Genomic DNA, 22,492 nt, shown 5'->3' on the forward strand with positions numbered 1-22,492 from the left:
AGGAACCTGCCTTATGCTCAAGGCTGATTGATGGCTGATGTGGCTCAGCTTCCAACGTCAATCAAAGACAACATCTTGACATTCAACTTTCCCTCTCCCCTTTTCGGCACTGTGCCGTTCTCTCTACTTGGCATCAAACCTCGCTGTAATTTTATGGAAACAAGAGGACAGACGAACTAAACTGTGATTAACAATTCTTCCTTTTGTTCAATTACGACACATCGCCAACAACCACAACAGCACCTGTCCCTGACGATCAGCATCTTGCTGAACAGCTCACAACTCTCTCCTCATCCTTCGGACTGTATAGCGAATCTCTAATTGCTGGCATCCTGCTGCGACGAAGCTGAGGGACGATTGATTACACATCGAGGAGGGCTCTAAGTCAGTATATTACCATACCTACGATAGATCATGGCGCAAGTACTTCTGGACCTCTTCTACTCGTTCGGGAACTGTCTTAACTGCTTTCCCGGAAACCCCAACCTCAAGATCAACAACCGGAGCTTCAAGATCTTAAGACTACTTGGAGAGGTAGACTACCAAATACCGCTCTCTCGCACTCCATGTCGCTGACATTTGCCAGGGCGGCTTCTCTTACGTATACCTCGTCGAAGACACCTCAACCCACGAACTTTTCGCACTCAAAAAGATCCGATGTCCCTTTGGCGCCGAATCGGTGCAGCAGGCCATGCGTGAGGTTGATGCCTATCGCCTCTTTTCTCACGTTCCAACCATCATATCCGCTGTCGACCATTCCGTCGCAACCGAGCGCGGCGCCGACGAGGCGACAAAAACCGTTTATGTCCTTCTGCCATACTATAAGCGCGGTAATTTGCAGGACATGATCAACGCAAACTTGGTCAACCATGATCGGTTCCCTGAGCGTCGTCTCATGTTGCTCTTCCTCGGAGTGTGCAAGGCTCTGCGTGCCATGCACGACTATAAGCCTGCTGTAGAGCGCATGCACATGGGTCGGGAAGAGGATGAGCTGAACCATGGTGAGAGAAACAACACACGAGGAAAGCGAACGGAGGAGGAAGAGGAGGGCGAGCAAGAAAGGGGTCTGCTGGAGGAGGAGAACCAAGTCAGTGGAGGCAGGTCAATTCAGCACTACGCCCATAGGGATATCAAACCAGGTAAGGCCGCTCATCAGGGTATTATTCTCATTCATATCACATGCTCATCTCTATTTCCAGGCAACATAATGATCGACGACTCCGGCTCAACCCCGATCCTCATGGATTTAGGATCTGTCGCTCCCTCGCCAATTCCTGTTACGTCACAATCTCTGGCCCTCCAGATTCAAGACACGGCCGCTGAACATTCAACCATGCCCTATCGTGCCCCCGAGCTTTTTGATGTTCAGACTGGCATGGTGATTGATACAAAAGTTGATATTTGGTCCATGGGCTGCACTCTCTACGCCTGCCTTGTCGGCAAGTCTCCCTTTGAGATGCGCTCAGACGAGACCGGTGGTACTCTGTCCCTGTGTGTTCTCGGTGGCGATTGGCGCTTCCCTGACGAAGGACCTGCTGGCGTCAAGCGTTCTAATAGCATGCGCCCGCAGCAAGGACAACAGCAACAACAAGCACCTGCGGTTGAGATCAGCGAGCCGATTCGCGAAGTCGTCAGGAAGTGTCTGCGTGTTGAAGCCGCTGAGCGACCGGATATTCACGAGTTAATCGAAATGGTTGAGGAAGTCATCGAGGAGCTTCCTGATGACTCCCATTAGATGCCGGCACGACGCGTCTTTTGAAATGTGCAGCAGAGCGACGAATTAAATTTGAATACCAATGAAGATACCTACCTCCTTTGTTGCCCTCATATAGCTGGTTGGGTGACCTCCTGGGTCCGACGGTTGATTTTGTTACATTTCTTTTTTGTCACTTGAAGGAGACGGCGTTTAGGGTTTGGAATGATAGAGCCATTTGCTGGTAATTAACTAAGTTCTTGTCTGCTAGCCGTCCCGACCAGCCACTCCCTATTTACGTGCCGTCTCGAGAGCTGCTGCTTATCTGCATGTCCTGCTAACAAAATCAAGCGTTGCAATCTTAGTAGTAGTAACCTTAGTAGTAGCCCACGTATGCGGGGAAGAGCCGATGGGTCAGACCTTTACGTCAAATCACATACACGCGCACCTCTGAGCCTGAGCAGACACAATCTTCCCACTCCGAATCGTCCTACAGCTCGAGCTTGAAAGTTGCTACCTCAAACGGTCGCAGTGTGATCGGGATCTTTCCGTCTTCCTTCTGGATCTCCTCCAGTTCATCCTCTAGGATGTTCGTTTTGGTCACACGCTTGACATCGAAACTAGTTTCAATAACTCCACGACTGCGGCCTCCCAAGGACTCATACACACGAAGAATAATGCTCTGGCCCTTGTTGATGCGCAGGCCATCATCTCGGCTGACATCTTCATCATCCTGGCCTCGCTTGATCGTATCCAGTACAAGAGAGTCAGACTCATCAATATTGACAAGCTTGATTGGCGCACTGGACACACTTTCTAAGACGGCCTTTGAAGCAGTAACGGGCTTCAGGGGATTGTTGAAAGCATAAGCAGCCTTAACAGTGGTAGACGATAGACTGCCCTTGTGAGGTAGAATGGCCCATCGGATGGAATGGCGTCCCATATCGGCGTTGGCATCAGGCGCCTTGGGTGCCCGTAGGAGTGACAGTCGCATCGTCTTGCCTGCAGTCGCAAAACCATACTTGCTGTCGTTGAGAATAGAAACGCCATAGTTGTTCTCTGAGAGATCGGCAAACTTGTGGCAGCACACCTCAAACTTGGCCATGTCCCAACTTGTGTTGTAATGAGTTGGTCGCTTGGTGATGCTGAAAGCGGTCTCGTAGGAGGCCTCGGTGTTGACTACGTTGACGGGGAACTCGACCTTGAGGAACTTGGAGTCCTCGTGCCAGTTGACGTCTGCTCTGACATCAACCCGAGAAGGTTGCCCTTTGAGTGCTGCAGAGAGGGTGGTGTATGACTTGATGTAACTGTTCTCGCTGATCTTGACATCAGTGACCAGGGTAACTCGATGAGGCTTTTGTTCGAAAATCTTTGTCTTTCCATATTCGACCTTTCTGCGTGCGTCGAGATGGTAAACCTCTACATCCCATGCTTGCCAGTAAAGAGGAATGTCATCGAAGATGACAAATTTGTTGGCCTCTCCACCCTTTTCAATAACCTCGCGATCGTTGACCACATCGTACAGGGATGTAATGACACCGCTTTCGACGACAACGCGGAGTTGCTCGTTCTGCAGGACATAAACATCAGTAGACTGCTCCATGACGGTAACCGCAGGCTTTTCTTCTTGTGTTTTAAACGTGCGGAGATTGAGCAGCTGGCCATCGCCACAAGCAACACCAACTTCAGTCTCAGAAAGTTCAACAAGCTCCTTACGATGCCATGGCAGAGTGTTGATGGCAACAGACTCGTTGAGGCAGGTTGAAAATTCGCTAGAGACGTTGAGCGATTCATACAAATCCTTCAGGAGACGTTTACCAGTTTCGAAGACTTCAGCATAGACCTGTGTCATGTTAGCGAAGCTCCCACTGCTATGGGACGAAATACCTTATCCGAGTCATCGTAGCACATTTCAATGCTACTTCCTGGCAAACAGTCGTGGAACTGGCACAGGAGAACAGCCTCCCACATGTCATCCAAATCCTTGGTCGGGTACTTGTACGACTTATTCTTGATTGATGCGAACGTTGCCAATTGTTCAATATCTCGCAGCATCACCTCAGCTTTTCGATTGTAATACTTGTTGTTGGCTTGTGTGGTATACGTTCCTCTGTGTAGTTCAAAATACAGTTCCCCATACCATGTAGGGAATTCGCTGGCCTTGCGGTTGAGACGGTCGAAGTAGCCATCAACTGTCAGCCCCATCTTGATCTTTGGGATACCGCCGATAGTGTTGCTGATTCCGGCACATCGTCGGAGCTTTTCGAAGTGTTGCCAAGTTGGGCCACCGCCACCATCACCCTTTCCAAAGACAAGTAGAGACGAACTGTCAACACGCATTGTTTTGTGGTTTGCAATGCTCCTCTTGAGATCACCGAAATCAGCGTTTGCTGTATATGTCTCGGAGGGAGGCATGTGGCAGATGACCTGACTTCCATCAGGGCTTACCCACATGAAGGTAGTGTGAGGGAAGTTGTTGATGTTATTCCAGCTCAGTTTCTGGGTCAGAAAACGATCCATACCAGCTAATCGGCAAAGCTGTGGAAGCTGGCTTGAGTATCCGAATGTGTCTGGCAGCCAAAAAGTTCGGCATCGAGAACCAAACTCAGCCTCGAAGAACCTCTGGCCGTAAAAGAACTGCCGGACAAGCGATTCGCCGCTGGGCAAGTTCGTGTCGTGCTCGACCCAGCTGCCACCAATAGGATGGAATTGACCCTCCTTTACCTTCTGCTTGACACGTTTGTACGCAGCAGGGTAGTACGTCTTCAGCCATTTGTATTGCTGGGCTTGGGAGCAGGCAAAGTTGGATTCTGGGTAGCGATCCATGAGGTCGCATTGGTTCATCCAAGATCGAACAACCTTGCGCTTTGTTTCAGCCCAAGGCCATAGCCAACAGCTGTCGATGTGACAATGACCGATTCCGAAGACAACAGGTTCCTTTCCTCCTTCGTACACCTTGTGAGAGTCTACATCAGGGCCAAGAATTTCACGAGCAATCTCTCGGCATTTAAGGATCGATTCCTGATTGTTGACCTCAAAAGTGTTGATGATCTTCATGGCAACAGATAAAGCATGATTCTGTTCAGCCGAGTTCTCGGGCAGTTCTCGAGCAGCATCGCCAATCTCCCACATATCTAAGTGGAGTTTGCGAGCTGGCACATTGATGGCGACTATGTCGGCCTTGCTGAGGTTGAAACGCCTGTTGGGATCCGGCGGTGCAATAGTTGTCGTGCCGTTAGGAGCGTTTCCAAACATGCCGTTGCAGGCCATTTCGATATAAATAGTGTGCTCCTCTCCGTCACGGAATGAGTCGGGAATGATCCACTCGATGCGCTCTCCGCTGCCAGTGAGGCCTTGGATGGGAACACCATCTTCGGTCCAAATGGTGCCCTCGTTGTTGGCATCCCAGTGAAGCTCAATGAGCTCTTCGTCCTTTGTTTCATCCGGTATACGCAGGACGACCTTGAACCAATGAGTGGACCAAGAGGGCCCAAAAGAGGTACCGGTATGGGTCTCCTTGAACTCGTGGCTTGTAGCCTCTTCAAAAGTTGGCCTGGAGAGATCTGGTGCATCCCACACTGACAGTTGAACATGAGGTTTGCCCGAGTACCTGCCGTTGTACATGTTCCTCAAAGGTCTGAAGTGAAAGATCTTCAGCATGCTGAGGTGCATAATCCTCAGCATGGACAGACGACAACACGCATGACATCAGCTAAGCTGCCCGATCTCCGAAAAGAGGTGATCACGGCCTTTCAGAATGCTTGTTTTTGGAACGCCGACAGGCCGTTCGGCGAAGAGAGGGTACGAGGAGTCATCTCCCTTGTTTTCGCTGCCACCACCCATAGTGTAAATGTCGGAATGCCCAGGAGCAGGAGGAGCAGATCGATTTGAAAGGCGCCGAAGCTTTCCGGAAGATGAGTGTAGCGGTTGATCTTCCGGTGAAGGCGAATGACGACGACAGGCTGCCGAGGCTGAGAGAAGGCGGTCGAATGTGTTGTTGATACTATAAAAGTAATCGTGAGCGGGTGCTTGACACTTCGGTGGTATCGTCAAACAAAGAAGGATGAAGAATGAAGAATGGGAGGAGGAGCAGAATCTCGAGATGGGGCACAGCACGAAGGGAGGGAGGAGAGTTAAATTGGTATTGTATAAAGTAAGATAACTAATCCGCGTATGTTCAGAGAGAAGTGTTGTACGTATGTCAGTGAAACGTGGGAAGCTTTATGTTAAGCTCTGTGTTAGGTCAAGTGAGCTCCATTGAGCTTCACGGAGGCGAACACAGCTGCCGAGCGATGTATTGACAAAAAGGTCTCTGCATACCGCCGCCTATCGATCCGCAGAATAATGTTGATGTATTTTTTCGATATGCACGAACGCCAAGCAGAAATGGAAGCGGGGGATGCCCACTACAAGGTGCCCATCCATTCCCGTCGAGTACCTTGACAGGGGTTGAAGCGCTTGCGGCACAGCAACCGGGGGAGAGGACACACTAGACTCGGAACGAACAACACTCTAAGCCAAGCAGAGTTTGGGAATGGGTCCAGGTGATTCACTGATCGGAATTTGGGGAACTGGTGGTGCGGGGAGATGGATCCGATGCTTCAATTTGATGCAGCATAAAGCACGTACCTCATCGCGTTGATATAAGATTCTTGATCAATGAATGATACTTGATTAGGAACCAGTCGCAATATTGTAGAAGTCGGCACATTCAAGGAATTTCCGACTGGACAGTTGCCGTGGCTTGGCGAAGAGTAATGATAGGAGAAAGATTTAGTGATGAGGATAAGTACTAGATAGAATGCGAAAAGCGTCACGGGTTGATAGATCAGAGTTGCAATAAGTCTTGGGTGACGAAGCACAATATGTATTTGCACTTTCTAGTGGGTACCTTACCTTATTTAATCTGTAATTCGACCTTTCGGCAGCCACGATCTTGATTAGAAATTGAAGTATCCGTACAACAGCTACCTACACAGTATCATGGCAAGTCACATTCACAAGCATGAAGCGACCTTCTCTTTCAGTTAGATCTTCCGAGCATTGTAAATGGACGCATCAAGTCACCAAATCGCAGCAAATCTCACTCATATCGAGGCAAAAAAGTGAGAGCAGTAAACCGGAAATGCTTTAGTAGCTTCGGTAGGTAGTGCTAAGGCTGTTCGTTGAATATGTGGAAAAAAGTGAGATTTTATAATGGTGGTTTATAAAATTGTCATTACAAAGTTACCATAATCTATCGCAATATTCATCACAGCCAGCACATAAGCCAGCTGTCGTGGGCTAGGTGACTTAGCTGACTGATTCGGATCTAGCAAATGACCTGTACTAGATGAAAGAAACTCCGCAATGCCTTTTTATGCCTCTATAAAGATCAAGGCTTGATATAGTATAACTTTTCTGTATGATGGTATAAGGCTTATAGTAGAGCGAAGCTAGGTAGCCGTGATGAATATTGCGAGGATTTAAGACTCTACCTAAGCTTACTAAGGCTGGAGATCATACCTTGGACTGCATATAAACGAATCTGGGAATGGAAATTTGATAGTCTCTCACTCCTCACTCACTCACTCAATCTCGGAAAAGAAGACCAAACATCATCAATTCACGAGGTACTCGGTGAGGTGCCTAACTACTAAAGTAGTTGGCTTATCTGACATTGTCACCTCCTCCCTCACCGGTTTACTCAGCACCTTGAAGCCCAGACCAGCCTGCAGAATAGGTTGCCCTAAAACGAGGAAATATCGAACGATTCCTCACCCTTCATGAGCTGTTTTACTGCCGAGTGCTCCGTACAGTACGCACTGCCCGACCCAGCCCAAGCGATTTAATGCTACGATAATCGATTTTTACCATGCCATTTCCCGCTCTTTTTGGCGTTTCCCCTCTTGTCTCATCGCTGATCAATGAAGTGCAGTACTGCGTAGTAGAATGCGGCAGTTCGACCACTCCCACGGTATTACGAGGTGTCAGTGCTCGGTTTCTTTCCAAATTAGTAGCATTCCCGAACTGTGTTTTGTCTCCGCAGCCACAGAATTGGGAAACGGATGTCCAGATGGAAATATCTTCATTTATGTCGATTGTATATATACGCTCAAATCGCGTACGACTGCCTACCAGATCCACTACCAGGTAGACCTACATTGATGTCCTAGTAAAAACCAACAATAAACCCAAATATGCCATGCTAGAAAAAGGTATCATCGATGTATGTATGCCATGAGAAACAGATATAAAAATGGAGATGCTCTTGACTCCAGTGTGTAAGTTCGTTGTGGACCATCACCCGCCGTGTTATTGCGCCGTTCCCTGAAAAAGAAACCAAGTTACAAATGTGCCCATAATTGTTGGAGTTGTGTTATGTCGTCGGGATGTAGATGCTTCCTTGTCGTCATTAGAGAGGTTCCACGCCCCGCCCCTCGGAAGAGGGTTGATTGTTGAGATGTCGAGGGTGGAGAAATAATTCTTATGAGGTTTCACTCAAGTTGTTGTTCCGGCTGCCTGAGCCAGTACCTGTGCCATGGTGAACAACCTCTGAAGCACCGTCTCCTGTGTATTCGATTTCGTCCTCATCGTCGTACAGCTCATCATCTTCCACTTCGTAGTATTCGTCGTCTTCAGCCAAGTCTTCGGCTTCGTCCATCTCGTCGTACTGCTCTGGCTCTGGCTCATCCAGATCACTCTCGCTGTCGTTGTCGCTTTCGTCAAAGTTGAGTACACCCATTATAGGAACTTCAATCTTCTTGTACTGGCTCTTGATAAGATTGTCGGCCATCTCGAATAGCTTGGTGTCCTTGTCCGGCTGTGTCTCACGATCCATGGAGAACTCGGCCTCTTCACGGTCGGCAAGCTGAACGTTGATGGGCTCGTTGGGTGACTCGGGTCCCTCGGGGATCTGCTTGACCCAGCGACGAACGACCTCAGTCCGTGCGATTTTATTCTGGTCTGTCCTGCGTCTCAAGCCGGATCTGAAATGGCGCTTCTCCCTTCTTCGCCTGCGCTGGATTCGATCTCTCACGTACCAAGCCACAACCAACATAGACGCCTGCATCATATCTTGACACTTTTGTCTGTGCATGTTGGCCCAAGCCTGGCATCGTTGCTGTTGGTAGTTGGCAACAGCCTGGCACCTCTGCTGATAATAAGCAGCGATACGAGAAACCATGGCGAGGTACTTTGGGTCGAGATTGGCACCGGCGATACTGGGAAGTTCGGGGGTTGTTGACTCGCTGGGCTGAGGAGTGTTGCTGGAGCTAGGCCCAGAACTGCGGTTTGGCGACGAGGACATCCTAGGTTGTGAAGTCGGAGGAGGAGGAGGAGCCATCATCGTGGGAGTGTTGAGGCCTGCCAGGCCGCTGAAGGGTTCTTGCATCGAGGCCTTTCGTTTTAGGTTGTTCTGTAAAGGCCTTTGGGCAGGAAGTTTAGGAAAGGAGTGGCTCTCCGGCGGGGGGGTCACCGGTGTAAAGGGGTTGACAGACGACATCATAGCCGCCATAAGGCGTTCTTCTCTGAGTGAGGTTTGGAGTATATATATATATATGCTGAATGGTGATCCGGGTTGTCCAGGCGCACTGTTCCAGGTAAGGGACTGTGTGCCGGGATTAAATGGCGCTGGGGAGTGGGATATTCGATTATACAGGGGTTGTGTTCCTCTTTTATCTTTCGAGCTGATTTGAATGTTTATATCGCGTTATTTGAAGAGTTTTATCGTGCGGTTGCTGTCAGGGTGGCCGTTAATGTTGAGGATCAAGGGCGTGTAAGTGGCAATGTGGGGAATTGTATCAGATCAGTTGAGCAAGACACAGAGTCGATAGCTGAGTTCTATCTCTGTATATAAGTGAATGAGCACAATAACGATGCGTAAACGTAGGGCGTTGTGTTTGGCCAGCGAACGCGCACAAAGGGGATATATAGCTAGGTCACAATCGACAGATGTGGTCGAGGGTTTGGCGCTTTCGGGCAGGGGGGTGCGGCGACGTCGTGTGGCAGCGGACCCAAAATGGGCTGAGGCTCTCTCGAGAATCGGCCCACGCCGACCCCGCGGGAAGATATGCTTATGCCATTGAATTTCTAGCAGCACATCTATCGCCCCAAAAGTCGAAGCTGTCGCTTTGAATGGTTGGGTGACAGCTCCGTCTGTGTTGATTCTGGTCATGTCAAACCTGGAGCTGTCTTTCTATGGATGGCATGAGAAATACAGTGCATCCATCCAGCGAGCTGTGTCTGAATTCCAGTGTCTGTCTCTTCTGCATGGCTCACAGTTGAGCCTTGCACGGCACAGTTCAATGCCATGACCCAGATGACCGCTTGGAGGCTATCAAGGGGGTTCCCTGGCTCTCATGGAGACGGCCGCTCAATCTGATGCTGACTCTGAGCCTCTCATGTGTTGTCTTGGAGATATAGCATGTTGTTACTATGTGCTGTTCAGAGCTATGCTGTGATGCTTCTCGCAGCGATGGTGTTGTTTTCATCTCCCGTCGTTTCTTTCCTGCTCAACCCCATGCCATATTTCATAGACCCCATCTGATATGATTGCTTAAACCGGAAGTGGTGCTGTCCTGTTGTGACAAAGCTGGTTTTCGGACATCTTTTCTTGGTTCGCTGAGATGCTTGCCTTACCTGTTCAGTACAGCAGTTCATTCGGAGATGGATGGATCCCCATGGCATGCGAGCTTGCCGACTGCTACGTTGGAGAGATTCCGTCATCTACTTTCCCCCTTCCCTTGTCCAAAAGAGGAGGACAGTCGCTTTACCGCCCAGCAGCATGCCGTGTGCGCATTGGTTAGATTGAGACACATACATCGTGAGTTGGGGCTTGGGTTGGAGGGGTTGAGCTCCAGCTCCAGCAGCTTGGGCAGATTTGCAGGGCCATCTGGTGTTGAGGGATGATGATGACGCTAACATGGGACCACGATTTTACGACCCATGGAGTAGTTGATAAGTCCAAGTCCCACCGGTCTGTCACATACCTACCTCGTGCCCGAAACCATTCCGCACTGTATAATTTCTGCCTGCCGAGGATTTCGGTCTTTCAATGGAAGTTCTAGGTAATTAATCTCGAGATATCACCCAGGAATGGGGTAACGAAATCTCTTGATGTAGCATTGATTTATGGCACCACATGTCCTTCCACTTCCCACATCAAACTCCAGACGGGAACTCTATTTCCTGCATACCGGCAGGTCTGTCTCCAGGCATGATCGATTGCTTTAGAGGGAACCAGACCCTGTAGATCTCGGAAAAGCCGCGAATCGACATGCATTAGCTACCGTCGTTCGAGGGCGATGACTCTCGACTGTTTACTCACACGTTGTTCGCGAAGACCCGGGTCCCTCTCGTTGGTCAACGCCTCCATGGTCAGATTCCTTCCGTTTCATGGCTACATGTGCTGTTCGCTTGTGGGCTCTGGCGCTGTCCATCTCCGTAAAATCTCTGGAGTACCTTGTCATAAAGTCCCTGGATCATCCATCAGGATCGGAATTATAAGTCGGGGGGGTCCTACTATTACCGAACGTTCTTTTCCTCATTCGTTACCTGAAGATGAGGGAGGGGATTTTGTGGTTGCCGACCCTAGTAATACAAATTGTTGACAATTGTGTCCTATTAAACAAGGTGATAGTTATGACAGTCCGCAGTGGTGTTTCTATGCTCGTCGATGCAGATTTGGTCTCTCAGATGAAGCTGTTACACTGACTCCCACTCCTGGGCTCGGTGCGATCGATTTTGATTTACCTACACTAGGTAGGTATCTTCTTTTCCTTTTTCTTCTTCACCGATATATCCCATAACGCTCATATCCGCTGTTCCCCACATGGAACAACCAGAAACTACGGAGAATTTGAAGCTGCTGTCTACCCAGCGCAAGCTGTAACTCACCGATTGTGTTCTATTCTTGTGCCCTATTAGCAAATCGCATTGGTTCCATAAATTGATTTACGATACTCGGAGCCACTTTTTGATGGCCCATGCTGCTGTTTTCCTCGCTATTACACCTTACCTACCTTAGTTTCGAGCATCTCGCACCAGCGGGGTTGTATGGGAATGCTCTTCTCTTTCTCTTGTCATCATATGAGCCCTGCATGATCCATCCATTAATCACCATACCATTCCTTGTTCAGTGCCACCATTTTGCACGCCAGATCTTGCTTCTATTGTCGACAGCCTCGGGCCCCGCAGCAAGCATTAGTTAATTAAAGCTGGAGTGTTGGTTGATGAACGACCCCTCTTGAGCTGTTCTCAAATCAGGAATTGACCTGAAGCCTTGCTTGCTGGATACTTCCAACATCCATTCGTTGCATAAACACCACCGCCACTGCAACAGCCCATCCCGTCTCCATGTTCCAGCCGTATGGTGCCCCCAGTGTTCGGCATCCGCCATCTGCGGCCCTTGGCATCACCATCAGCTTCAACTTCCAGGTCTATCTCTGTGCCTGCCTCTTCTTCAGCTTCAGCTTCAGCTTCTAGCTCTGTGCTCAAGGCGGCCACATTTGTTGTTTCTAATGCTGCAGCAATAGTAGGAGCTCCTTCACCTAAAGCTTCTGCCATTTCTCATGGACACTGTCATATTGAGCACTCACTATACCATGGCTTCTCTATCCGCTCATTCCAACATCCACCATCTCCCCATCGTCCTCTCCAAGCCAGGGGTAAAAAGACCACCACCACCATAAAGCTCTCCGATTTGCCTCAGGGGCTTATTCAACCGAAGCCAGTATCTCCTCTACCAACGTCATCGTCAGTTTCATCTCCCCACGATGAGTCGACAGAGGCTTTGCCGCTCCCGCTGCCGCCATTACCCCAAGATCCTCCCGCGTATCCCACCGTGCTGCTTCAAGCCCGTCAGAATATGCTCAAGTTTGATAACTGTGTGTTGCTGACGCGAGTGGGCGGTTTCTATGAGCTCTACTTTGAGCACGCTGAGGAGTACGGGCCCCTGTTAAACATCAAGGTAGCTAACAAAAAGACAAATGCTGGTCTTGTCCCCATGGTATGTTTATTAATACCCTCTACCTTGACGCTATCTTTTCATCTTCTGGTTCAATATCTCACCATCATCACCCGTCTTATAGGCAGGTTTCCCCTTCTTCCAGCTCGATCGTTTCCTCAAAATTCTTGTTCAAGATCTCGGTCGCCATGTCGCGATCGCTGAGGAGTATCCAAACTCTCCCACAGCGAAGGTCAGGTCAGGTGGGTTGATGCATGATCGTCGAGTTGCTCGTATCATTACTCCCGGAACTCTAATAGATGAGAATTTTATGGATCCATATGCCAACAACTACGTGATGGCGATTCATATAGACCCAGGCACCAAAGCCACAAATACCGTCACTGATGTAAAGGCCGTTATCGGCCGAGTGGCAGGTTCAGAAGGAGGACTAGGGGGCCAAGGACCCGAATCAGCCCACCCAGCACCATCAGCTGTTGGTGTTGGCCGAGGTGCTGGACAGTCTCAGGGGTTCCGAGACGCCGTGCCACTCGGCCTGGCATGGCTTGATCTCTCAACTGGTTACTTCTGCACCCAAGAAGCCAATCTTGCATCCTTACCGACGATCTTGTCCCGACTATGCCCGCGCGAGCTTCTCCTAGACCAGGCACTGCAGTCCTGCCCTGACAATGGCCTATCTGACCTCCTCGCTGAGGATCGTCACATCATCTCATACGCACCCCGCCCGCATGATTCTTCGCTGTTTCATCCGGAAAACTGGACGCCCATGCTGGAGTGTGCCCTAGCTGAACATGAAGCATCCGCCTTCTCGCCAGCTGAGGTACACGCTGCCGGCTTCCTTCTTGGTTATGTCAAGGATCGGCTGCAAGGCATGAGTATGAAGTTGCAACCTCCGCTAAGGAACAAAGACATGCAGGTCATGGCTGTCGATAAAAATAGCATGCGTGCTCTTGAGATCAAGCAAACCATTCGTGATGGTGTGTTCCGGGGTAGTTTGCTGCATGCCATTCGTCGCACTGTTACTAAAAGCGGTGCTCGACTTCTCAACGAGTGGTTGAGTGCACCGTCCACGTCTCTTGAGCTCATCACTAGTAGACAGGATCTCGTCACCCGCTTCATCGACGATGTAAACCTGAGTGACTCCGTAATCCTCTTGTTGCGTAGGAGTCACGACTCTCAGCGCCTTGTTCAGAAATTCACACTTGGCCGTGGCGATGCTGATGACCTCCTCGATTTGGCCAGTACTATCGATGCGACCAAGGATATCGTGAATCTCTTGAAAAAGGCCAACGCTGCATCTCGCAAGTCAGAGCACCACTGCCTAACTTCATTGATATCTCGAATCAGTCTCACGCAGCCCCTGAAACTTTCCCAGCGCATCAGAGATGCAATTGATGAAGAAGGTATCGAGTTACAGCATGAGGTCCAAGACTCCGAGGCCAGCCAGATGTTAGCCCTTGCTGAAAATGTCGTTAGCAACGAAGGTTCACAGGACGATGCGGCATCTCTTCCTAAGGGCAAGCGAAAACGGCCCGTCAGTATTCGGGATTATTACGCCGAAGAGAATGGAGCTTGGATCATGAGACCTGCTGCGAGCCCAAACTTGACAAAGCTTCACACTGATCTCGCGACTTTGACAGAAGAGAAAGCGACACTCAACGAGACCCTCCGCGAAAGCCTCAATGCTCCAAGTTTATCCCTTAAGTGGACACCTGGCCTTGGCCACATTGCCCATATCAAGGGCAAAGACGCTCGAAATCTCGCTGATGTACAAGCTCTGTCCTCGAGCCGTTCTACGCGATCTTTTCACATATCCGAATGGACACTTCTCGGGCAGCGTATGGACCAAGTTCGCGCCCAGATTCGTGCTGAAGAACAAGCCGTGTTCCACTCCCTTCGAGAGCTTGTCGTCAAAAATCTTGTCAAGCTGCGCCGTAATGCCGCCGTCCTCGATGAACTTGACATCACAACCTCCTTCGCTAAGTTGGCTCGCGAGCAGAACCTCGTCCGGCCCGTGCTGAACAATACGACTAGTCACACCATCATAGGCGGCAGACATCCCACTGTTGAGGGCGGCCTATTTGAGCAGGGTCGAAGTTTTGTGAGGAACGACTGTCTGGTTGGATCACCAACTGACGGCCGGATCTGGTTGATCACAGGTCCCAACATGGCCGGTAAAAGTACGTTTCTACGCCAGAATGCTCTCATCACGATCTTGGCCCAGATCGGTTGCTACGTGCCTGCATCATACGCAGAACTAGGGATTGTGGATGCTATCTTTAGCCGAGTGGGCTCAGCTGACAACCTCTACCGCGATCAAAGCACATTCATGGTTGAGATGCTGGAAACAGCAGCTATCCTCAAGCAGGCAACACCGCGGTCTTTCGTCATCATGGATGAGATCGGTCGAGGTACCACGCCAGAGGACGGTACAGCTGTCGCCTTTGCAAGCCTGCATCACCTCGCGACCGTCAACCAATGCCGCACCCTTTTTGCGACACACTTCCACTCTGTAGCCGACTTGGCTCAAGAAGAGGGGTTGTGTTCAGCTGAGGCAGGTGTTGTTCAGACATATTGCACCAATGTAGTCGAGGATGGTGAGGGAGGTTTCTTCTACAATCACAAACTTCAGAGAGGTATTAACCGACAAAGCCACGCACTGAAAGTTGCAAGACTTGCTGGGCTACCGGATCGAGCCATTGAGGTAGCGAAACGTGCCTTGAAACAAGATAACTTCATATAGGTGACTTTTGGTAGGTATTGATGGTGAAGTCGCGCCTCTCGCAGTGAGGGGCGGCAGGCAGGGCCAATAACAAAGATTTAAAGACTTCATAATATCTTCTTGCAAGCCAATTGCATCCAAAACTCATCAATTTATGAGATAACGAAAAGTAAGACAAATTACAAGGCGTGAGAATGCAATGGATAGTATTGATCGACATTGGTCTATCGTCAAACTCTAATCCGTGCCTGGATAATGTAACAAGAGTTCTAAACTTCCAATTATAATATAATATTAGGCTATAGGAAGATTAACTAGGAGTCCAAGTTTTTTCCTGGTACACATGGTTAGGTATTACCATTCTTCTCATATCCTACAGTTTAGCTAGGCTATTGGATTCATTTAAGAAACATGCACGGACATCACACCATGGAAGCTTGAGAACAATCGAGGGCGTGGAGACCTGTATGATTTGACCATTAGCTTTGATACTCTCAAAAAACAACTTGTCAAAATAAAATGATTGTGATAGGTGTCCGTCATAGGGTGGTGATGTGTGTGTCATCAGGAGATTCAGGGTTAAAAAGCTCTTGAACAATTTATATAATCATCCGGAAATGTAAAAAGGAAAAAAAAAGTTTGGTGTTTGTCTGACTAACCTTTTTGAATATCGCACTCAATCAGCAGAGCTGCATTAGTCGGTTTGGTAAAAGCTTTCACTCGCATGTTGAGGCCTGGAACTTGATTCGTAACCGTCGCGACAGATTCAATTGTCCAGCAGACGATCTATGTGCCCCTTTTTTAAGATACATAAGTCGTAAACCCAACCAAAGTCCTGGAAGGCGGTCGTACATCCTGTTGATGTGACTACATTTAGTCGCTGCAAATTTGTTAGTTATGTTCACAATACATTGGAAGGGGTTCACATACAAGAGACCGCCGAAGCCCTCCTCGTCCTCGTCCTCCTCCTCGGACTCATCCTTCTTCTCAGCCTCAGCAGGGGCGGCAGCGCCACCAGAAGCGGCAGCGGCAGGAGCGGCGGAAGCATAAGCATCGGGGTTGGCAATGCGGTCCTTGAGCTCCTCAATCTCGGGCCAGGTGATCTCGGTGGAGATGGCAACAGCAAGAACCTTCTTGTAGCTGTTGACAACGGAGTGGAGAACCGAAGGCAGGGTAGGGAAGTTCAGAGCCAGAGAGATGGTGGCAATGGTGGCAATAGCCTGAGACAGAGTCTTGAGGAGCTGCTCCTCACCGACGTCGAGAACGCTGGGAGGGAAAGACTGGCCCTGGTCGTAGACCTGAGAGATACCCATACCGTAGGTGAAGGGAGAGATGTTAAGCATGTTGAGCAGGGTGGCCTCGGAGGGACCGACCTTGGAGCCGGCCTCAACGAGCTTGAGATCAGTGGTGATTTCAATGGTACCACGGGCAATCTTGGTGGGGACACCGAGGGCCTGGAAGAAAGAGGTCTTTCCAGGCTCCATACCAGTGTTTCCAGCAGGAACCCAGACATCGGCAGGGGCGAGAGCACCGGCACGAGCAGGAGCAGCAACCTTGTTGGCGAGGATGATGTCACGGACCTCCTTAAGGTCGTCGTTGGTGAAGACGAAACCAACGTTGCCCTTGACGTGGGGGAGGAGACGCTCGTACTCGGGGGAGTCGGGGATGAAGGTCTTCAAGGCTCGGCGAACCTGGTGACATCGTTAGCAATCGGAGGGTGTCTTCTTCCTCGAAGAAAGGGACGCACCATGGTGTTCTTGCCCATGAGGACAACACCCTTGCTTCGGAGAGCCTGTCGGATCTCGTGCATCTGCTGGGAGCTGACATTGTCAACCTCAACGATGAAGATGGAGTTGTAGGCCTCGAGCAAGCCCTTGAGCTTGTCGAAATAGTTGGCCTTGTTCTCAGACTTGCCCCCCATATCTTCTTATTTTTCTGAAGGCAGGTTATTTAAGGGCAAGGGGTATCGTAAAATGGAAATTGGAGGTTGATGAAGATGTTGATGAAGACAAGAAAACTCTTTTGGCGGCAGCTTTCAGAAAATGTAATGTGTGCTTGCAAGCCAATTCGCTTAGGGCATGGAGGGGCTAGTCTGCTTTGGGTGCAAGGTGGGGTACCAAGCAATCCTAGATGAAGGTACATTCTCAATGTATCTTTTCTATCACGTCCATGAAAGTGGAACTTAGAAGAGTCTGATTTGAGCTATCACCGAGCAATTGCTCTAGTATCAAATCTCATCAATTTGATATCTAATCCTCAATCAAACTCACAGGGGCTCAGGCGTCATGAAATTTCCCTTCAACGTTGTCCACGTCAGTGGAAATGTTCTCTTTGCTGCTCGAGGAGGCAAGATTCATTCCTTTAGCCTTGAGGATGGATCTCACCTCTCAACATGGAAACATCCAGATGTTGACAAAGTAGACGCGGCAGTTAAGGCTATTTCAGGTGACATCTTAACTGGGAATCCCGTGACAAAGACTCATATCGCCGAGGAAGAAGATGGGAATGGTCCCCCAGCTAAGAGACAAAGAACTGAAGAGCCAAAAGATGAGACAGCTCCTACCAAGCCAGAGGTCCAAGAGGATACTCAAATCTCTGAGGAAATGAAAAGCGAGGGCAAAAAGAAGGGTGGAAAGAAGAGCAAGAACAGACAAAATCAGCAACGAGCAAAGGATCACAACATCTCACGAGTACCCGATCGCCCAGTCATTACGCATCTGACAAGTACTCCTGATAGCTCCCATATCTTGGCTATCACTGGACATGACAAGGCCATCTGGGTCTTTGAGAATGATGGGAAAGCCTCCCTCAACCAAATCAGCAAACGGTAAGCTCATATGAAAAAACAACTCATCAGCCCTTATGCTAATTCTGGGCCAGAACTCTTCCCAAACGCCCTAGTGATGTGGTTATTGGACCAGACTCTCAGATTGTTGTCGCTGATAAATTTGGAGATGTTTACTCTCTACCTCTCCTCTACGATCCTACTCTCCAGACTGCTTCAACCCCTGCCCCCGCCAAACCGGCTTATAAACCATCTGCCAATACTACAACCGTTCACTCGAAGCGCAACCTGCGAGCTCTTCAAGAGCAGCAAAGACAGATGGAGCTTTCTACGCGGACCAAAAACGACAGCAATTCCAAAGCCGAAGGTCCAGACTTTGAGATCACTCTACTGCTTGGCCATGTTTCTATGCTTACTGCACTCGTGATCGGTGAGAGTGAGGGTCGGCGATACATTCTTACTGCCGATCGTGATGAACATATTCGGGTTTCAAGATACATTCCTCAGTCGTATGTCATCGAGGGTTTCTGCTTTGGTCACACAGAGTTCATCAGCTCCATGGTCATTCCAGCCTCGCGTGGTGATGTTCTTGTGTCGGGCGGTGGTGATGAGGACTTGTTCGTCTGGAATTGGAAATCAAACAAGCTCCTCTCCAAAATCAGCATCTTGTCTTTAGCTCAAAAGATATTGCCCGAGATTACAAAGGTAGCTGTGTCTGGGCTTTACAGCCTGGTATATCCACATGGTGGCTCGGATCTTGTTTATATTCTCGCCATATGTCAGGAGTAAGTGTATTATCCATTGATGACCTATGACCCAACTCACATTGATTAGTATTTCGGCCATCTTTTCATGGCAACTCACCAAAAATCACGCCCTTAATCACCCAGCTATTATCCAGCTTCCCGGCAAGCCCCTCAGCCTCTCTATCAAGCCCGCCAACGGCGATGAAGCACCCAAGATCGTCGCTGCTCTGGACCCCAGTGATCCTACGCAAGCAAGAAGCCTGGCTGTCTACTCACTTACCATGACTGATGAGAAGCTCGCCACAAGCACAATAGCTTCGGTGAATGACGACGATATCGAAAATGCCGAACTTGATGTCGATGAGAAAATCGTGAGGAGTCTTTTGTATAACACCGAACCTTTAAGAAAACAAGCCACGGAACGGGAAGAAGAAAGGGGTGAGGAGCAGGTGCCCGAAGACCAAATGATGGAAGAGGCTGGGCCTGCTGAGGAGTAATAAGGATGTACCAAAAGTAATAGAAAAGAAATTAATTTTTCAGTACCACAATGGACAAAGGGTCATTTCCACAACCCTACAAAGACGAGTTTATCACCGAGGCAGGTACGCCTAGACTAGTCGAGTATCTAGTACATAGTGAATGAGGCAATGTGCTCGAGGTCTTCATTGGGTATGTGTTATCTCCAATCGCGCTTCAACCAAACGCAAGCCCTCGTCACAGGCAATGTACTAGGCTCTTAGCAACTAGGACATATCTTGCGAGTATGTGGACCAAGAATCTTTTTGAAGCTTTGACAGTTCCTGGGTCCACTTGTCTGGTCACGTATGCTTTACAGGTTTCGTCAACCAATATTTGAATAACAAACAAATCATCATGTTCATGGTCTACGTCTGCTACTACCAAATTCATTTGAATCGTCTATGTCCTCAAAACGCCAACCAAGCCTGATCGAATGCTCCTCCACCTTCACTAACCCCTCAAACACGATCGTTCGAGGTTCAACTCAGGTGCCCACTCAACTGCACCTTACCCCCAGCACCACGCTCGCTCACAATCCCTAGAAGACCGTATCCTCTGCTAATTTTGGTATCATTGAACGATTAAGCGACGTCGCCAACAAGGACTGACGTCCACCCTCAGCTGCACTGTCTCTGACTAAGACTGTGGATGTGCGAAATGCCCTATTGATGTGGTTATGGCACTCGCCGTGTGTGTTTATTGCGCCGCTCTCTTTCGACTAGCTTACTGCGAGGCGCACTGCACACGCTCACCGCCGGGGTGGCCATCCTCGTCATCTTCGTCCATCATACCGTCGGAGTTGCCAAATACTCTGTTCTGGGTTGTGTTATCCAGATCCTCGAGACTGGCGGGTTCGGACATGGCGTCGCCGGGAGGTGCGTTTTGCGTGGCGGGTGGGAGAACCTTGCGGAGGGTCTCGAAAACTTCGGGATCTTCGGTCCAGTTCTTCTCGGGGAACTTCACGTTGAACTTGATGTACATGTTGCCGAAGTCGTGATGCCTGGGAGAAGGCATACCTTGGCCGCGAACCATCTTGACAGCGTCTAAAACAGTTAGCTTACGGTTGTTGAGCGCGTTATAGTGAGTACATACCTTGAGAAATAGCCTCGCCAGGAAGAATATCAATGGCAAGCCATCGGTCGTCGAGGTGCTCGATGTAGATGGTACCACCAGCCAGAGCTGTAACAAGCTCAATGTCGCAGTTGTAAAGAAGGTCGTCATCCCGGCGAGTAAAGCGGGCATGGGGCTTCTGCTCAATCTCGAAAACGACGTCGCCAGCCTGGACGCCAGGCGCTTGGTCACCCTCACCTCGGAACTCAACCTTGGTGCCGCTGCGAACACCCTTGTCGACGTGAACGTGGAGGACCTTGCGGTCGACGGTGGTCTTCTTTCCATTGCACTGCTTGCAGCGATCCTTCTCCTTGATGATCTCGCCCTCTCCGTTGCAGTCAGGGCAGACAGTCTGGAAGCGCTGGATCATGGGGCCCATTTGGCGCATCATCGTCTTCATGCCATGGCCGTCACAGCCAGTGCATCGCTTGACAGCACCCTCCTTGCCACCGAGACCCTCACACTTGGGGCAAATAATCGACCGTTGGAGAGCAAGCTTCGAGATCTTACCTCGGTAGATATCTTCCAAGGTAACCTTGTGGGTGTGGTGGATGGTGCGGGCCTTGGGGGGGCCACGGTTCATACCACCACCGCCAAACATGCCGCCCATGCCACCGAAACCACCACCACCGAAGAACTGAGCAAACAGGTCCTCAGCGGCCATTCCACCACCGCCGGCACCTCCCTCGAGGCCGGCCTCACCATACTGATCGTAGATCTGTCGCTTCTGAGAGTCGGAGAGAATTTCGTAGGCGTGAGAGATTTCCTTGAACTTCTCTTCGGCATCGGGGTTGTGTGCGTTCTTGTCTATGTTGCATTAGGCATGTTGAACTGACTAGAGGGTCTTGGGATACATACCAGGGTGGTACTTGAGGGCTCCGACCTTGTAAGCCTTCTTCAGTTCCTGCTCAGTAGCAGTAGGGGCAACCTGTGATCCAGTTTAGCAGTTGTTCGAGGTTTGTTCGGGGATCGATAGAACATACGCCCAAGGTATCGTAATACTTGGTTTCCTTGACCATTGTGTCGGCTGTTCGAGTTGTGTTTTGTTATCGCAGGGTCCAAGATAACAGGGGAGGCGAGGACTGTTGTTGAATATTAGTAAAGCCCAGACAAAGCAAACAAAGACGCAGATTTTCACGCGCGCAACAACAATATGATGGGCAAAGAAGATGAATTATGACAACATCATACACCGAGCATCCGGCACAGGGAGAAGACAGTGTTCTTATATGCGTACCTTGTTCGCCAAAGGGTGTATCTCGAGTCTCCCGACGGCGGGGCTGCGCTGCGGCGAGTTTGAACGGGTTTGGGTCTCTAAAATTCGATTCGAATAAGTGGAGGGGGGAAAGAGGCGATCGATAAGAGCGCTGGAATTCGCAAATGTCGAAACAGAGGGGAGTTTATCCCACTGAAAAGAAGAGAGAAAAGTGTCTCAAACAAAAACGTCAGAGTCAAATGTCAAGTTCAAATCGAGTCGAGAATAGGCGCTGAGACTTGAATTTGGATTGAGCGGACGGGTTTTGAGATGGAAGAAGGGGAGGCTGCAGCACAGTCGCGCCTCATGGAATTGTGTGGAAGAATGTAGATTCTGTGGCGGTGCTGATAATGCATGACCTGCGTCTTAGTGCGTCGTAGTAGTAACCACAACCACACTGGCGGGCGGGCTATAGGAGTCAGGTCTCAGAGGAAGGTTGTGACGCGGCAAAAGGGCGGAAAACCTGTTGGAAACCAAGACAAATTTACATTTTCGTTTTTCTGTATCTTTCCGCACCTTCTTCTAGAGTCTGTTCGGATTTTCCAGGGGCTTCTACACACTCCAAAGCCCATCCCAAGGCCACACTGTAAGCATCCGATACTAGCAACTACCTGCTTACACCCATAACACCGAACAAACAACCTACCTACCTTACCTACACGCCCCATGCCTCAACAGGCGTCATACAAGGCTGTGTAGGTACCTCACTAACAGACC

The 22,492-nt window shown here is 49.7% G+C and overlaps 8 protein-coding genes across 15 annotated transcripts; 3 read left to right on the top strand and 5 right to left on the bottom strand.

Annotated features, from left to right (window-relative positions):
* The first annotated feature begins 7 nt into the window (after positions 1 to 7).
* Positions 8 to 3,269, top strand: FOXG_01994 (NAK protein kinase). Its single transcript, XM_018379179.1, has 3 exons — positions 8 to 534; positions 587 to 1,139; positions 1,200 to 3,269. The coding sequence occupies exons 1-3, from the start codon at positions 415 to 417 to the stop codon at positions 1,733 to 1,735; spliced, it is 1,209 nt and encodes a 402-aa protein (XP_018235203.1). The 5' UTR covers positions 8 to 414; the 3' UTR covers positions 1,736 to 3,269.
* On the bottom strand, positions 1,907 to 5,317 carry FOXG_01995 (alpha-mannosidase; the record flags this gene model as incomplete). The annotated part of the gene is made up of 2 exons (XM_018379180.1): positions 1,907 to 3,536; positions 3,581 to 5,317. The coding sequence occupies 2 exons, from the start codon at positions 5,315 to 5,317 to the stop codon at positions 2,184 to 2,186; spliced, it is 3,090 nt and encodes a 1,029-aa protein (XP_018235204.1). The 3' UTR covers positions 1,907 to 2,183.
* Positions 5,318 to 6,440: 1,123 nt separating this feature from the next.
* Positions 6,441 to 10,719, bottom strand: FOXG_01996 (uncharacterized protein). Its single transcript, XM_018379181.1, has one exon. It carries the CDS (start codon positions 9,186 to 9,188, stop codon positions 8,160 to 8,162), a length of 1,029 nt encoding a protein of 342 aa, XP_018235205.1. The 5' UTR covers positions 9,189 to 10,719; the 3' UTR covers positions 6,441 to 8,159.
* A 7-nt stretch (positions 10,720 to 10,726) lies between these two features.
* On the bottom strand, positions 10,727 to 10,951 carry FOXG_18223 (uncharacterized protein; the record flags this gene model as incomplete). Its single annotated transcript, XM_018398281.1, has 1 exon — positions 10,727 to 10,951. One exon carries the CDS (start codon positions 10,949 to 10,951, stop codon positions 10,835 to 10,837), a length of 117 nt encoding a protein of 38 aa, XP_018235206.1. The 3' UTR covers positions 10,727 to 10,834.
* On the top strand, positions 10,895 to 15,890 carry FOXG_01997 (uncharacterized protein). The gene is made up of 2 exons (XM_018379182.1): positions 10,895 to 12,680; positions 12,763 to 15,890. The coding sequence occupies exons 1-2, from the start codon at positions 12,042 to 12,044 to the stop codon at positions 15,379 to 15,381; spliced, it is 3,258 nt and encodes a 1,085-aa protein (XP_018235207.1). The 5' UTR covers positions 10,895 to 12,041; the 3' UTR covers positions 15,382 to 15,890.
* On the bottom strand, positions 11,100 to 17,397 carry FOXG_01998 (60S acidic ribosomal protein P0). 2 transcript variants are annotated; one of them, XM_018379184.1, is made up of 4 exons: positions 17,108 to 17,397; positions 16,291 to 17,051; positions 16,020 to 16,240; positions 11,100 to 15,823 (listed from the first exon to the last, which is right to left on the bottom strand). In XM_018379184.1, the coding sequence occupies exons 1-3, from the start codon at positions 17,279 to 17,281 to the stop codon at positions 16,234 to 16,236; spliced, it is 942 nt and encodes a 313-aa protein (XP_018235209.1). In that variant the 5' UTR covers positions 17,282 to 17,397; the 3' UTR covers positions 11,100 to 15,823; positions 16,020 to 16,233. The 2 variants fall into 2 exon arrangements, with proteins under 2 accessions (XP_018235209.1, XP_018235208.1); XM_018379183.1 differs by having other exon boundaries at positions 11,100 to 16,240.
* Positions 17,398 to 17,515: 118 nt separating this feature from the next.
* On the top strand, positions 17,516 to 19,581 carry FOXG_01999 (uncharacterized protein). Its single transcript, XM_018379185.1, has 3 exons — positions 17,516 to 18,187; positions 18,241 to 18,930; positions 18,980 to 19,581. Exons 1-3 carry the CDS (start codon positions 17,646 to 17,648, stop codon positions 19,386 to 19,388), a joined length of 1,641 nt encoding a protein of 546 aa, XP_018235210.1. The 5' UTR covers positions 17,516 to 17,645; the 3' UTR covers positions 19,389 to 19,581.
* A 132-nt stretch (positions 19,582 to 19,713) lies between these two features.
* FOXG_02000 (DnaJ like subfamily A member 2) lies at positions 19,714 to 22,310 on the bottom strand. 7 transcript variants are annotated; one of them, XM_018379187.1, is made up of 5 exons: positions 21,758 to 22,310; positions 21,504 to 21,602; positions 21,379 to 21,448; positions 20,503 to 21,327; positions 19,714 to 20,453 (listed from the first exon to the last, which is right to left on the bottom strand). In XM_018379187.1, exons 2-5 carry the CDS (start codon positions 21,537 to 21,539, stop codon positions 20,134 to 20,136), a joined length of 1,251 nt encoding a protein of 416 aa, XP_018235212.1. In that variant the 5' UTR covers positions 21,540 to 21,602; positions 21,758 to 22,310; the 3' UTR covers positions 19,714 to 20,133. The 7 variants fall into 7 exon arrangements, with proteins under 7 accessions (XP_018235212.1, XP_018235215.1, XP_018235214.1 ...); XM_018379190.1 differs by having other exon boundaries at positions 20,503 to 21,448; XM_018379189.1 differs by having other exon boundaries at positions 21,379 to 21,602.
* Positions 22,311 to 22,492: the final 182 nt, after the last annotated feature.

The sequence above is a fragment of the Fusarium oxysporum genome, chromosome 5, assembly GCF_000149955.1.
Source record: "Fusarium oxysporum f. sp. lycopersici 4287 chromosome 5, whole genome shotgun sequence".
Lineage (NCBI taxonomy): Eukaryota > Fungi > Ascomycota > Sordariomycetes > Hypocreales > Nectriaceae > Fusarium > Fusarium oxysporum.

Excerpts from the sequence above, each read along its gene's own strand:
- FOXG_01998 (XM_018379184.1), bottom strand. The coding sequence starts at position 17,281 with ATGGGGGGCAAGTCTGAGAACAAGGCCAACTATTTCGACAAGCTCAAG. Across the intron at positions 17,052-17,107 it reads TCATGGGCAAGAACACCATG|GTTCGCCGAGCCTTGAAGAC; the intron begins GTGCGTCCCTTT and ends CGATGTCACCAG.
- FOXG_01999 (XM_018379185.1), top strand. The coding sequence starts at position 17,646 with ATGAAATTTCCCTTCAACGTTGTCCACGTCAGTGGAAATGTTCTCTTT. Across the intron at positions 18,188-18,240 it reads CTCAACCAAATCAGCAAACG|AACTCTTCCCAAACGCCCTA; the intron begins GTAAGCTCATAT and ends ATTCTGGGCCAG. Across the intron at positions 18,931-18,979 it reads ATTCTCGCCATATGTCAGGA|TATTTCGGCCATCTTTTCAT; the intron begins GTAAGTGTATTA and ends CACATTGATTAG.
- FOXG_01994 (XM_018379179.1), top strand. The coding sequence starts at position 415 with ATGGCGCAAGTACTTCTGGACCTCTTCTACTCGTTCGGGAACTGTCTT. Across the intron at positions 535-586 it reads TCTTAAGACTACTTGGAGAG|GGCGGCTTCTCTTACGTATA; the intron begins GTAGACTACCAA and ends GACATTTGCCAG. Across the intron at positions 1,140-1,199 it reads CCATAGGGATATCAAACCAG|GCAACATAATGATCGACGAC; the intron begins GTAAGGCCGCTC and ends CTCTATTTCCAG.
- FOXG_02000 (XM_018379187.1), bottom strand. The coding sequence starts at position 21,539 with ATGGTCAAGGAAACCAAGTATTACGATACCTTGGGC. Across the intron at positions 21,449-21,503 it reads AGTATTACGATACCTTGGGC|GTTGCCCCTACTGCTACTGA; the intron begins GTATGTTCTATC and ends ACTGGATCACAG. Across the intron at positions 21,328-21,378 it reads AGCCCTCAAGTACCACCCTG|ACAAGAACGCACACAACCCC; the intron begins GTATGTATCCCA and ends AATGCAACATAG.
- FOXG_01997 (XM_018379182.1), top strand. The coding sequence starts at position 12,042 with ATGGTGCCCCCAGTGTTCGGCATCCGCCATCTGCGGCCCTTGGCATCA. Across the intron at positions 12,681-12,762 it reads ATGCTGGTCTTGTCCCCATG|GCAGGTTTCCCCTTCTTCCA; the intron begins GTATGTTTATTA and ends CCCGTCTTATAG.
- FOXG_01996 (XM_018379181.1), bottom strand. The coding sequence starts at position 9,188 with ATGGCGGCTATGATGTCGTCTGTCAACCCCTTTACACCGGTGACCCCC.